Here is a 14039-nt window from a genome sequence, read left to right on the forward strand (position 1 = left end):
CAAGGCCAGTTAAGGAGAGATTATTTAGCCTGCATAGGAGACTAGAAGTGACCTAAATTAAGTATTTAAACTAGCTCAGGGCTATTATGAAATTAAGCATGATAATCTGCATGAAGCAGGGGGACAAACAAGGACAGGAGGGCAGCAGGTGTAAGTTAAGTAGGAATTTGTGTTTGAGTATTATTTTAGTCGGGGCTGTTGTGGCCAGCGCGGTGGGGTGGGCACCGCACGCGGGATTGCTCCCGCTCGGCTCCACGGGGGCTCGCTGACATTAAACCACCAATTAATTTCCCCTGCTGAACAGAGGGTGCCAGTGGTAATTAGTACGTGCCAAGGGTACGGGTTGGTTTTGATGGTGCCAGGTAGTTTGCTGCCTGTAGGGTGGCAGAAGGGAATGGAGCAGTTCGTGGAGCCGGGATAGGCAGGGCTCTTGCCAGCTGGCACACAGACACCAGGGACGTCAGACCCCCTGCAGGGCGGGCTGGGGGCTCCTCTGCACCTCCCGCCCGCTCTTCCCCATCCCTACCCAGGCGTGCTTTTATTTCCCCTTTTCAGCTTAATTGGTAATTAGTTTATGATCGAGCTGTAAGTATTTAAGCCAATATCTACACCAACAGAGTAAGCTGATACGGCCACAGGCTCTGGCCCCGGCACGCACGCGCTGCATCCAGCATCATGCTGCCGCCCTAATCCTCTCAGTGCCCCAGTTGTAACCGCGCTGAGAAAAACTGGTCACCAGTTCAGCCCCAGCAGCAGCAGCCTGGCGGGTGCGTGGGCTGGCAAGGGAACCCCCCGCTGCCCCCCAGTAAGTGCCTCCTGCTTCTTCTCTTTGCTTGCTAGCGTATGAGCGACCGCAGCGGGTCACCACCGCAAAAACCACCACGGCCAAAACGACCACCACAACAATGCCCACCACCACCACCACCAGCACCACCACCACCACCACCACCCCCCTACCTGCCACCACCACCCAGCCAGGTGGGTTCCATGCTCCCTGCCTCGCTCAGAGGGCCAGGGCTCAGCTGCCGGGCTCCTTTCTCCTGCTTCCCATCCCGGCCTCTCCGGCAGCGGTGGGGATGCCGCATCGGTGGCCCTGGCTATCTGCTCTGTAGGATGATAAAGGGACATGGATAAAAATCACCCTGACTCAGGTCACATCCCCCAGCCTCTGGGCAGCCCTCTGTTCTCTCTATTCAGTCCAAGGATACTTGGACACTTGTGACACGAGCTAGGAACAAGCGTTACGGTCCCTGCAAGCAGGGAGCCAGCCACAACGGGTCCACCTCAAAGCCAAGAGACAACCACGCCGTGGGTTGACATCCTCCCCCCCAGCTGATCTCACTCTGCTGTCGCTCTGTTGTCATCAGGGCAGCAAGAAGCGAAGCCAGGAATTGGATGTGGGGGATGCAATGTTTTTTCCTTTTTTTCCTCTCAATTCTGTACTTTTAAAAAGAAAAGGTTTTCAGAATTCATCCCTCCTAGAGCCGCTTGGCAGCACTGTCCTACACAGGGCTGGCACGGCTGCAGGAGATGCTCTCTTACAGCTCCGTCACTAGGCAGGGCAGGAAAGCAAGGCAGGCTTACTGTCCCACCAGAAAATTAAATCACGCATCTGTCCTGCCAGGCTGGGAGGGAAATTGTACCCCATCCTGCTCTGCCACCAGCCTCCAGGTGCGGTACCTGAGCCGGCAGAAGAGCTGCTCCCAGAGCGGCATGGGGAAGGCTGGGTGCTGCTGTGCCTCCCCAGCCCCTCGCTGGGATGGGAACCCTCCCCAGCACAGCGCGCGAGCTGCCACCCCTGCCCCTTGCCACCCACAGAGCAGCCCCGGGCTTTGCTAAGCCGCACCAGGGACGGGCTCTCGGGTGGAGGGAGAAGCTGGCTGCACCCTTGCCGGCTCTCCCAGCGCCGCAGCCAGTCCCTGTGGCCAGGCTCAAGGACTCCGGGACGCCATGAAGGCTGGCCGCGCCGTCAAGGGCAGCGCCGCGCTCTAACACTCCCCAGGCAGCCGCGGTGCAAGCAGCCAGAAGCGTGCAGGGCTGGTGCCGACACGTGCCAGAAACACCCTTTCCTAATGTCTAAAACCACCCCACAGAGGAAAACTTCTGTCCTTTTCCCCGGGGTTCCTCCTTCCCTCCCTCCGTGAACAAGGAGACAGCGTTTTCACTTGTCATTTGGAAATGAGCAGATAAAACTTAACAGCAGGCCATTTTTTTTAAGCTTCTCATGGGGGAATTAGACACGCATTCCTCCCCTTGCCATGCTTTCTGGGCCTGATATTTCCCAGGAGGACGTTTTACACCCACAGTATGTTAGTAACAGTCTGTCTGGGGGAGCTGCCAGAAGCCAGTCAAAGGGATGAGGAAACTTGATTGCATGTTTATGCAAATATAGATATATTCATGGAAGTACCCTGCTTGAGTAGTTAATCAGGAAGCCGAGGGTTTAGCTCCAACTTCCATGCAGTTGGAATGACCCTGGGCAGAAGACAGTAAGCCTCTGGTGCATGAAAAGATGCTCTTCACGCAGGTCCACACCATACACACGTGCTCATCCCCCACCCCTGCCCAGAGCGTGCAGCATCCCCATGGCCCCAGCAGGGACAGGGCGCCACGTCAGCGGCTGCACCACGCGCCTGGGGGCACTCGATTTTTATCCATGCTCACCTGTAGCAGTAGTTTAGGTCTGGTGTTTTGCAAGTGCCGTGCACGTGTGTGTGGTTTGCAGTGCTCTGCCTCGCTTGTGTCGTGCATCTGGGGCAGGTAGGACGGTACCTGGGTGGGCTTGGGGGTGCTGGGGGTTGCCTCTCCTGCCAGACTGCTCTGAGGGACCTGGTCCACATCTTGCATCTCAGGGTTTATTCCTTCTCCAAAACCTTCTTCCTGGGCAGGGAAAATGTTCTCATAAAGCTTTCATTAACTGGTGGCAAGGGACAAAATAAAAAGTAAATCGCAGTCCAGCCGCCAGATCTCTGGCTCAGTATGGTCAGGCCTGAGCTCTGGGCTCCTTGCCCCCATCCAGACCCCCACCCATGTGTCTGCAGAGTCAGGTCTCAGGCCACAATGGTGCACTTGGGGATGGAGACAGTCCCTGGAGGGGCTGCTCCAGTTTGGGCGGCAGCCAGGGCCGCCCAGGGGACCGCAGGGACCTGCTCTGATGCTAGGAGTGCGTTGTGTGCCTTTGACCAGCAACAGGGAATCAAGGCACAGCCTAACTCTGATCTGCTTTTGGCCAGAGACGTTCCTCCTCCTCCAGTCCTGCCCCATGTAAAGTGCTTACTGAAATACCAGGACACCCCCAAGGGGCTGTGAACCTGACTCGCCTGGACCTCAGGGGCAACACCTTGGTAAAGGGATCACCCTTAACCCCAAGCTGGGTCAGAGTCCCAAAGCGAGATACTCTGTCATTACCTCCTTTCTGAATTATAGATGCCTAAACGAATCCCTCCTTGCTTTAATGCCAGCTCAGCCAGCCAGCCATTAAAAAAAAAAAAAGTCCTGTTAGAGCCCTGCCCCATCCCTGTGCAGTTTCACTCTCTGATTTACGCACTGTCTTCTGCCCTCTCGATTCCTGCCTCCCACCATAAGCGAGCATCACCAGACCAGCCTCTGAGTTCACTGCCTCCACGCCCGTGACAGAAACACAGAAAAAACCAGGTATTTAAAGCCAGACCGACGTGTTTCTCCCTTCCCCGCCGTGCCTCCGCACACCAGTGGGTAGCGGCCAGGCAGAAAGCAACGCTGCACGTAGGCTAGAGGAGCAGATTAGATTTGGGTTGTCTCTGGGTCGCATGGATCTGCTAGACATCTGCCTCCTTTGGCTGCTGCTGGTGTTTTCTGTGGTCAAGGTGGAGCTGTGGTCATGTTCGTAGGATGCTTTTGTGCCCGGTCGCCTGTCATGCGGTGAGAGGGGGGAGAAGGGGGAGCCGATGGGCACAGCCTGCGGTCTGAAGGCAGGCGAGGCTGCCAAAATGGGTAGAAGGGAAATCGCAGCGTTACCCTAAGGAGGATGAATTAAGTGCTATTCTCATTTGCCTTCTGCAGTTCTGTTATTTCAAAACCCTCCTTGAAGCCTGTCAAATTCTTCCTTGCCATTTGTTACATTTTTCCCACATTCAAAATAAGCAAAAAAAAGCGCTTTTTTTCCTTTTTTTTTTCCTTCCCCCTCTGGTTCGTGGCAGTTTTAGCAGTGTCAGTACACCTCTGGGAAAAACAAAACCAACCCGTGCCCTGCCTGGTGGGTCAGAGCTCCAGCAGCCAGCGCAGACACCTGGCTCCCTGTAGGTCCTGCAGAAAGGGGACCGCGTGGTTATGTTCTGAGAAGGACTTTTTGGGGATCCTTCCCCACTATACCAGCACCGTTTGCCCCCATGGTTTTGCTACGCAGCATGACTTGTTGGTTCAATTCATTCTGCTCCCCTCAGAAATCCACCAAGAGCAGCAGTTTTCATCGGGGCTGGTAGAAGCCCCTCTGTGATAAGAGCTGCCCAGGGTTTCCCGTTTGTGTGAGCTGGGTCTGGGGGTGAAACATGTCTATCCCCCTCCCAAAATGTAAAACTATCCATTAATGTCCAAGAGCTACAAGGGAAAGGTTCTCAGGATAATGAGCATTAATAATTTTCCTGGCTCTGTAAATGCGATTGAGTGGAGGTGTATGTGAATGACTAAAAAGCAAAATGCCTCCAGGGCTGTTTTTTATTGTGACTCTAATTAAACCCTTGCCAATTTGCACAGGGCTTTTTTTCATATTCTCTTTAACACCATATTAATATCAATTGGTTTCCACTTTCCAGCTGAAAAGGACAATGTCTATCACCTTCTTTTAGAGCTTTCCTTTAAAAAAAAATATTTTTTTTTCTTTTTTATCCTGCATTGTTTATCATCCCCTTGACGAGGCTGGGAAATCACATTTCTCTCCTACTCAGGTTTGTCCTTTGAAACTTGGCAAGGATCAAGAGATATTTTTTTTTTCCTCCTCCTCCTTATGTTACCCAACTGGAGCTTGAAATTAATAATATGGCTTTTCAAATTCTGTTCCTTGGTTTGTTTTCTAGCAAACCTGAAGATTGTTACCAACATTGAGGGGACAGGGAGGGGTACGGAGCCAGAGGGGTGAGGGCTAGCAGGGAAAGCAAACAAGCCATCTACGCAGCTCTTGCCAGTGTAGCTTCTCTGCAGTGGCTTGCAAATTCTTTGTTATTCCCAAGGGAAGAGCAGAGCCTAGAAGTTTGGGTGAGGAACCAGGACTTTGTGCCTCCCCCCTAAGGCTCAGCTCCATTATTCCCAAGCGGAGGGGCACGGAGCAGCTGCCGAGATCCTTGTGCCAACACCGGAGCAGAACGCAGTGCGCGGCTGGGCTGAGGACGGGCAGCTCAGCACATCGCTGCCATCCTGCCCCGGGACACACCAGCTGCACCTGCACGGCACGGGGTTGGGGCGGTGGTGTCCTCCAAAGCTCTGGAGGCTACCAGCTCCCCCAGCACTCCCAGTAACACAGCTTTCCCCTTGGATCGCTCCAAGACTACACCAGCTTGTCAGCAGCTGCCCCGCTGCAGGTGGGCTCCCCCCCGGCCACGGCTGGCCCAGAAGCAGAAGGTAGGAGACGTGGCTGAGCTGGGTCCTACCAGCGAGTCCCAGCTGCCGGCGCTCAGCGAATGCCGTAGTTTCTAGCTCTGCATCTCTGTTTTCCATGCATCTCTCTCTTCCTCCCGCCTGGGAAAACGCTCGGGGTTCGTCTGTGCCCTACACGCAGCTGGGAATCTGGTGAGGCTGGATTGAGCCTCGGGGTTTAGTCGTATACATGAAAGATGAGGATGGTAAGTGGTAGGAGAGATTGTTCACGGCTTGCTGCTGGGGTGAACGGAGAGGATCATGGAAATCCTGTCATCTCCCGAGACCGCAGTCTGTTTGTAGAGCAGAATAACTTTGTAAATAGATAGGCCTGTGTCGTTTATAGCATAGATGCCGCCTTCTGTATCTCCTTGCTTCAGGTCTCCTGCGTGACTGCCTAAAGTGAGCTGCTCCTGGTGGGAACCTTGGGAGGCTTGAGCTTCTCCTGCTCAGGGCTCCCACCAGCGCACACGCCCCGGCAGCTGCCCAGGGGTGCTCAGTTCCCATTGCCCATCCCAGATGCCTGTAGCTCGCTCCAGCCGTAGACATGAGCATCCCTTCCTGTGCAGAACGTAACTGCTGAAGCTGGGCCCAGGACACCACCTGGTGTTTGTAAATACCCAACTGGGGGGGCAGAAGGAGCTGAAATTGAGGCACTTTGGAATTTTTTTGTGCTTTTGGGCCTGTCTCTGGCCTCACAGAGAGGCAAAACTGTATTCACTACGGTAACAAGGGATAGGCCTACACCATGGGCATTGATGCCAGGTGATGCTGACGGTCTGTGCTGAACAAGGGCAGCTTCCGAGTCTTGACAGTGGTCTGCACATTTAGCTTCTCTCCATGCCTGGGCAACGTGATGACCACATGCCAACACTCGCCCATCCAGCAGGTCCCATGCCCTTCCCTTAGGAGTACTTTTTCTGTCTCTCTTCACACTCAAACCCCCTGATTTCCAGGAGACTTTGTCTCTCATCCCTGCTTCAACATGCCCTCACCCAGATACGGCTCCACCAACCCACCCTAGACACCTGCCTAGAGCTTCCAGCGTCCCTTTGCCACCTTCGTAAACAAACAAGAGGGGGCTCTGTAGTAAATCTGATGTTCTCTCTAACTGATGCACCGTAAGCTGTTCAGCGCCCACCAAACGCAGCAGCACTTGGACCCAAGCTGAAGCCACCAGACCCTCCCGAGAACATTCGAGGTAAGGCCATGCCCATCCCCAAGGACAGGACAGGTTTCTCCCCCAGTCCCCGTAGTCCAGGACAACCTACCCGTCCTCAGCACGACCCACCATCGTACAACCCACTCTCCTACTCAGAGGGTCCACCTCAGCTCAGTTTTGCTCATCCAGACCCATGGAGATCTTTTGGGGGATGTGTTTGGGGCTGGGATGGCTGCAGGGGTCTCCCCGGGCGCCAGGGGAGCCCATGGGCACCCCAGCTGCTTTGGAAAGGGGTTTCTTGCCATGGGGCAGGAGGCACACACCGTCCCCTGGCCAAGATTAATTAGGTAAGATTAACTGCGCAGATCAGCTGCTCTAGCCCAACAGAGCCAAGCCTCATCAGCAATCACCCTGCTCACAACACCCTGTGGAGCCTCCTCACACAGCCATGGCCCCCTCCTCCTAAGGGATAGGTACAACTGTGAGGGCTTCTACGCAGGATGTGGCCCCCAGGGCCACCTGCAGCACCCACAGCAGCCACGTGGGACTTTGGAGCTCCCCAGGGACCCACTGAAATGCTCCTTCCCCTTTGGGCTGCCCCACTTTCCCCACGGCAGACCCCCTGTGCTGTGCTGGTCCTCTGCGGGCGCCCAGGAGGCTGCCAAGTTCCGTGCCCAGCCATCGTGCCAGTGGATGGAGGTGGCCATGGTGGCAGAGCAGGACCTGGGCACCACAGTGGCCCATCACAGCCACGAGGGCTGGAGAGGCCGTGTTGGTGGAGGAGGTTCTGGATGCTGTGCCAGCCCACCATGGGAAGCCATGGAGACCAGAGGAGGCCCTGGTGCCCCTGAGACCTGGCTGAGCCCTGGGGGTGGGGAGCATGGCCACCTCCTGCCATTGCTATCACTGTGGGGATGCGACGGACACCGGTGGGTATAGCTAGCAATGCCCACCCAGCGCCTCCCTCAGCACCACAGTGCTGGGCAAGGGCTTGCATGCCACAGACACCAGTGGGACCCGTTCCCAAACGCCCTGTGGGATCCCAGTGCTGCTCAGCCTTGCCCCTCACTGGGGCTCCCACAGCACAAAACCCCCCAAGCACCAAACCCCATCAGCTCGATTCAGGAGACTTCACCCCAGCACCCTGGTCGCGCTCTGTGGGACGAGGGTCCCGCTGGCAGCACAGCCCCCAGGAGGCATCGTCCCAGCGGGGCAGCCCCTTACCCTGAGCCCATATCCCAGCCCAACGGCGCTGGGCTGGCCCTGGGAGCCCTCTCCCCACCACAGCACTCAGATATGTTTTATGTTCTGGTGTAGCAGCTCCGAAGAGCAAAGCAGGGCGCACAGCACACTCTGCAGGCAAGAGGCACGGGAAGAAGCCAGGTACGTGCTGGTGGGGACAAGCCGTGCTGGAGCAGCACGGGCTCTGCAGGACCCTGTAGCAAGCCCTGCCAGATACCACCTCCATAGTACTCGTCCTCCTAGCTCACTCCTAGCAGCTTTTTAGGTGCCAGCTGGCGTGACCAAACCGAAGCCATGGCCAGTAGATTCCTTTATTTTTTTGAAGCTATGTAGATTTGTAGATCCTTACCCTGAACGCCGCGATTCACGCCACTGAACGTGCATAAAGGGGGGATGTGTGAGTAGCTCCTGGCTCTGAGCATTGCAATAGCGCTGGGCGTCGAGTTTTTCATGCATCAAACTTTGAGGAGGGGAGAAGAAGAAGAGAAATTTAGCAGCTACCAGCTGTCTGGTGCAGAAATAGACGCCAGCGCTGCCAGAGCGCTGTTCTTGGCTCGGCTCGGCATTGTTCTCGTAGCAGAGCTGCTTGCAGCAGGGTAGGACGTGGAGCGGTACTAAACGGTGAGAAAAAGCATGTCTCTGATTTTTCTGAAGCATCCTCAAAGAGCTCAAAACTCATCCGGCTCAAACCAGACTCTGGCCCAGTGGCTCCTATCGAAACATACAAAGGTAAGGCGAGGGAGCACAGTGCTCCAGGACTCCTAGTCTTCACCCAGGTGATGTGGTCCAGCAGCCTCAGACATGGAAAAGATGGGGAGGGTTTGCCTAGCGGAGGCGTGGTTAGCTGTGTGCAAGAGTGCAGCCCTAGGGTGAAATGCTTGGGACCTGCAGCAGCCAGAAGTATTTGAGCTGCAGTTCTTTGGATATTGGTTGAATAGGCAGAACTTGTTTCACGGAGGGTCAAGATAAGAACAGACTCTCAGCTCCTCCTCAAGCAGCTGTGAACCATGGGGAAACCTCTGCCCTGCTCCATCTTCCCTGGTCATCATTTCATTGAAACGAATCTCCCCTTCCAGTTGCATGTGCATGCCAACCCACAGCCTTCCCTCCCATCCCTCTGCCACCCTTGCATGTTTACTGTTAGAGCCTGGAATAAAACCCCAGCTCTGAGCCTCCTCCGGCTCTCCAACGGTTGGGGAAGCCCAGACCTGACTGACACGGTTTCCGCTCACGTTATCCCCTGCCTGTGCTGGCAGGGACACCTCCTGGCCAGGACAGCTCGGCCACAAGGCAGCTAGGGTACCTCTTCTCCTCCTGTGTTGGGCTTTCAAACTCCCAGAAAGATCCAGCGCCCTGAATCTAACGCTGCAAGGCAGTCACCATCCCAAGCCACGGTAATAGAAAGCAAACACAACAAGCAAGTAATCAGATTCCTCTTGCTACAAATTAAACCTAGCTGATTATTTTCTAACACGCGCCCACAGCTGAGAGAGGTCAGCCCTGGGGACAGGAGCAGTGCTTGGCCAAGTGACGGTGGCATCTCCCACGCCGCCAGCAGCCTTTGCAGGCATCCCTGTGCTGCACCAGTCAGCCCTTGTTCAAACCTTCATGCACTTGTCCACCACCTTTCAAAGAACCCCACACAAGCCACGCTTAACCTGAGAGTCACCATACTTGCCCCCCCAGTGTTGGTTGGGGAGGTACAGCAGCAAGGGGCACACTGAGGAGCACAGACCCAAAGAAGCAGCAAGGTTTTTTACCTGGATGCGCAGCAGCTTCAGCTCCACTTCAGCCCTGCCCAGGGCCTTCCCACGGGCCAGCACCATCCCACAGGCACAGGCCAGCTCCATCCCACGGGCTAGTCCCCACCTCGCTGCAGCCAGGCAGAGCCTTCTCTGGGGCTCTGTGCCCCAGCCCAGCTCCCTTAGCCCCACCAGACCCAAACCCAGGCACCAAGCTGAGCTCTGCTCATTAACAACGCAGCTCTTTAATTAACACCTGACTCCTCTCCAGTGCCTCCTCCCATGATTATGCATTTCCTTAAAGAGATGGTGTCCTGGCACAGCTGGGGACTGGCTCCTGCCTGGCCTCACCCCAAGGGGACAGAGCCCCCTGACTGGGCTCTGTTCACCAAGCAAGCCTGCTCCCCCCGGCAGTGTGGAACAGCTGTTGCTGTGTGCCCTCATCCTGCCCACCCCAGCCCTGCAGCAGCAGTGGCATTTCACCCGAGCAGGAGCTCTCCCCAAAGCCTCATGGCTCCTCTCCTCTGCCCAGCGCCAGGGAGGATGCTCCCGGCCCAGCTCCCCAGCTCTCTCCTCCTCTCTGCAGACTGCGAGTGCTACGGCCACTCCAACCGCTGCAGCTACATCGACTTCTTGAATGTGGTGACCTGCGTGAGCTGCAAGCACAACACGAGGGGCCAGCACTGCCAGCACTGCCGCCTGGGCTTCTACCGCAACAGCTCAGCGGAGCTGGATGATGAGAATGTATGCATAGGTGAGTGCTCCGGTGGCCTTGGCCAGTAGCACTGGGACGGGATGGCTCGTGCAGGACCTCGGTCTATGGGGTGGGCTCCAGTTCAGCCCCTCTCTCCAGAGAGGGTGGTGTGCGCACACGTGTGCTCCCCAAGAACAGCAGCCGTTACGGCCCCTGCTGCCCCTGCTGCCTGCCAGGGCATCTCTTCCCTGAAAACAAAGCCCAAATAACATCTTTCCAACTTGATTCAGATGCACTGCTCTACCAGGAGGGGCTCAGTTCCAAAGTGGGGGTCTTTGCACCCACGGCTGCTTGCACTGTCAGGGTCTCTCATGCAACCATGCCCTCCCAGCCCCTTGGTCTCTAAAGTTCCTCCTGCAGCACCCAGCCAGGCTCTTCCACAGTCCCCAACGCCCCCCTCAGGGTGTGAGCGGGCACAAAGTCCCCGGGCAGGACAGGCACTAACAGCCCCGTCTTTGGCCAGAATGTAACTGCAACCAGATCGGCTCCATGCACGACCGCTGCAACGAGACCGGCTACTGTGAATGCAAAGAAGGTGCCACGGGGCCCAAGTGCGACGACTGCCTGCCCAACTACTACTGGAGACAGGGCTGCTTCCGTATGTACCGCGCCAGAGTGACGGGGGGAGGTGTGAGGTGGGTCCAGATGAGACGGGCATCAGCATGGCCTGCTGGCATGCCCAGCGATGCTCAGGGTGTAGGGCAAGCAGATTCCAGCCATTCCTCCCAAATCCAAAGTGACTTGATGGCTTTGCCCCTGGAGTTGGTAGCCCTGCTATGTTCCTTCAACCGTGGGACTACTCTAGCACTGCAACCGCTAGATAATTTAACCCCTAGGAACTAGAGAAGAAAGCCAAAAGCTCCTAGTTTCTGCTGCAGTCAAGGGGTTTAACGTACCCCAGATTAACACCCACATCCTTCCCTCCGTCCTACCTTGCAGCCAATGTCTGCGACGATGAGCTCCTGCTCTGCCAGAACGGCGGCACCTGCTACCAGAACCAGCGCTGCATCTGCCCCGTGGGCTTCAAGGGGGTCCTGTGCCAGCAATCCAGGTGTGAAGCCGACAAAAAGGACTGCGACAGTGCCTCCGGCGTGCGCAGCAGCCTTGGCACCATCCTCCTCGGGGTGCTCGCCCTCCAGCTGTGCGGCTGGGTGGACCCCTGAAGCCGCAGACGAGGGAGCCCAGCCCAGGCGCTACCCGAGGGACCTGGGGAGACTAAAGGTAACGGGTGGCTCTCCCCGCTGTCTCCTCCGCCTGCCTTCACACTAGGACTTGCACAACGTCTTTCGGTCCCCTTTCCAAGCAGAGAGGTATGCAGAAAATTGGGTGCTGACTCCTGCCCACAAACCCATCCCACAGCAGCGGGGATGGCCACGGCGCTGAGCGGCGGCATGGGGACTGCACCATCCTGCGCCAGGGTCCTGGTCCCGCAGCCCATGGGGACACGGCCCCATCCTTCCCCCCACAGCGACTCTCCTTCCCTGCTCTGCACAGGGTGACCTGGGGCCGGGGCCACCGGGGCCCTGGCAAAATAGTGCCGCGATCCAAGGGATATTTTTTTTATTATTACTTTATTTACTTTGGTATAGGCTGGGGTGTTCTTTTTATTTTCCCTCTTCTTAGTGTCCTGTCATGCCACCTCCAGAGCCCCGTAACACAACAGGCGGGGGAGGGGGGAGGGAAGGGGGGACTCTGGTCCATCCTTGCCGCACAGTCCCATGTCCCACCATTGGCCTGGCCACGCACATACTGTTGCCTACAACTCTAGTTGCTGCATCGATTTTTTTTGTATTTTCGTTGCTGGGTTTTGTTTTCTTGCACTTATGAAGAAGGCAGGGGCCATTAGGCATACGGTACATGAGCAGCGCAGTGTCTTATCCACACCTGTCCGTATAGTGTACGGTTCAAATACTTTTTTTTTTTGGTAGAGACTTATTTTTGTTTGGATTAAATGTTATAAAAAACCCACAACTTAAAGGGACGTTTTGCCATGAGCATTTGATTCCAGTGTATCCTCCTCCAGTAAAGCAACTATTAATGGCTGCTTGATTACCACGTTTTCCTTTTTGTGTGCACAGTTAATTACAGGTAAAGACTTATTTTTTGATTCATAATGTCCTCTTGTGTTTTCTGAGTCACTACCAAGGTGCACCACATGGCGAGGGAGAGGGGAGGGAGGGAGAGGTTGCCTCATGACTGAGAGCTGTTAATTATGCCTCCTAATTACTTTGCTGAACCTAGGTTAGACTGCTAACGGTAGACAATGAACAAAGCCTACAGTGATAGATTAAGCACTGGCCTTGTGTGGAAAGACCGTTTCCAAATGAGCCTGCAACAGGAGGAGGCTGGGTAGTGCAGGGATGCTTCTCCAGGGGGACCTCAGCGGTCCAGCCCCATTGCAGCACGCCTGAGCTGGTGCCATGACGCACCTTTGCAGAAAAAGCAGCGTATTTTGAGTAATATCAAGCAACCACAGCCTGGAACTTCAGTACAAAGCTCATCAGGACTAGGTCAACTCACTCAAGGCTCATAAACATGCCCCTATCTGAGGAAGCATTTGCAGTCAAGCACAGAAACAAAGGCAGGAGAAGCCAGAGACAAGAAGTGATGTAACTCAATCAGGACAATGGGAACATCACAAACAAGAGCTAGCTTTATTTTTGTCACATCCAAAGATTTACCAAGCCAGGAGCTGACTGGAGCATTAGAAGATGGGAGACGCCTCCACCTCCAGCTCTTTCAGTTCTGGGCTAGTTCACTTGACAGGTGAGCAGCCCCTGGCCACCAGTTCAGCAATGCAGCCCCACGCAATCCAGGCTCGAGCCTCCACTGGCATTTCTAGGTCTGGTGTCCTTGCCAGAGTGGAGCTCTGCTCCAACAGCTTCTCTATCACCATCTGTTCTGTTTCAACACTGTCTCCATGGTCCTGTCCCTCCAGCCCACCCTGCTCAGGGGGCCGGTGCTGGGAGCAGCCCACACTTCAAGAGTGCAAGAGCCTGCCGTATCAACACCGCAGAGTGCCACCAGTGCCACCACCTCCACGGAGAGGGGGGCACCAAACTTGTACTTTGAAAAAGGAGAAGAAAAGAGGAGCAAAGGCAAAGGACAGATATTGTCACATCAAACAGCAACACAAACCTGGTGCACATTTCCAGCAGCATTTAACATCACAGAGGCAGGTCACAGGGCTTAGTTAATCCACCGTAAAATAAATGGGGGTTAAACTCACCCTGCTGAGATTTGATCTTTGAGTGAGCTGGCACAGGCATTGCCTCCCTTTCTTTAATGCAGGCCGTTGCTGTCTGTTGGTATTGACACTCGCTTTTTCTTTGTACTTTCTGACTGCAATAGATTTTAAATCCTCATACGTTACTGTTCTTATAAGTAATAGCATAGGAATGACTGTAACAAGATCAAGATCTCTAATGGCACTTCCAGAAGGTGAATCAACACTCTCCCTGCACTAGTGTTTTTCTCCAGAATATCAGATAAAGTGACAGAAAATTTACTACTTCATAAAGCTGTATCCCAA

General features: G+C 55.2%; 1 protein-coding gene across 4 annotated transcripts in view; it reads left to right on the forward strand.

The window, feature by feature from the left end:
- NTNG2 (netrin G2) overlaps nt 1–12621 on the forward strand; it is a 51820-nt gene extending 39199 nt beyond the window's left edge. The window contains exons 6-14 of one of the 4 annotated variants that reach the window (XM_056350796.1): nt 841–978; nt 3586–3654; nt 5518–5592; nt 6734–6808; nt 8087–8152; nt 8666–8740; nt 10340–10507; nt 10971–11105; nt 11447–12621. In XM_056350796.1, the coding sequence (XP_056206771.1) occupies nt 841–978; nt 3586–3654; nt 5518–5592; nt 6734–6808; nt 8087–8152; nt 8666–8740; nt 10340–10507; nt 10971–11105; nt 11447–11670 (1025 nt within the window). In that variant the 3' untranslated portion in view covers nt 11671–12621. The remainder of the gene's footprint in view (nt 1–840; nt 979–3585; nt 3655–5517; nt 5593–6733; nt 6809–8086; nt 8153–8665; nt 8741–10339; nt 10508–10970; nt 11106–11446) is intronic. The other 3 variants (XM_056350797.1, XM_056350798.1, XM_056350800.1) reach the window with 3 other exon arrangements.
- The last annotated feature ends 1418 nt before the right edge of the window (nt 12622–14039 follow it).

This window comes from Falco biarmicus, chromosome 9 (genome assembly GCF_023638135.1).
Source record: "Falco biarmicus isolate bFalBia1 chromosome 9, bFalBia1.pri, whole genome shotgun sequence".
In the NCBI taxonomy this organism is placed as follows: Eukaryota; Metazoa; Chordata; class Aves; order Falconiformes; family Falconidae; genus Falco; species Falco biarmicus.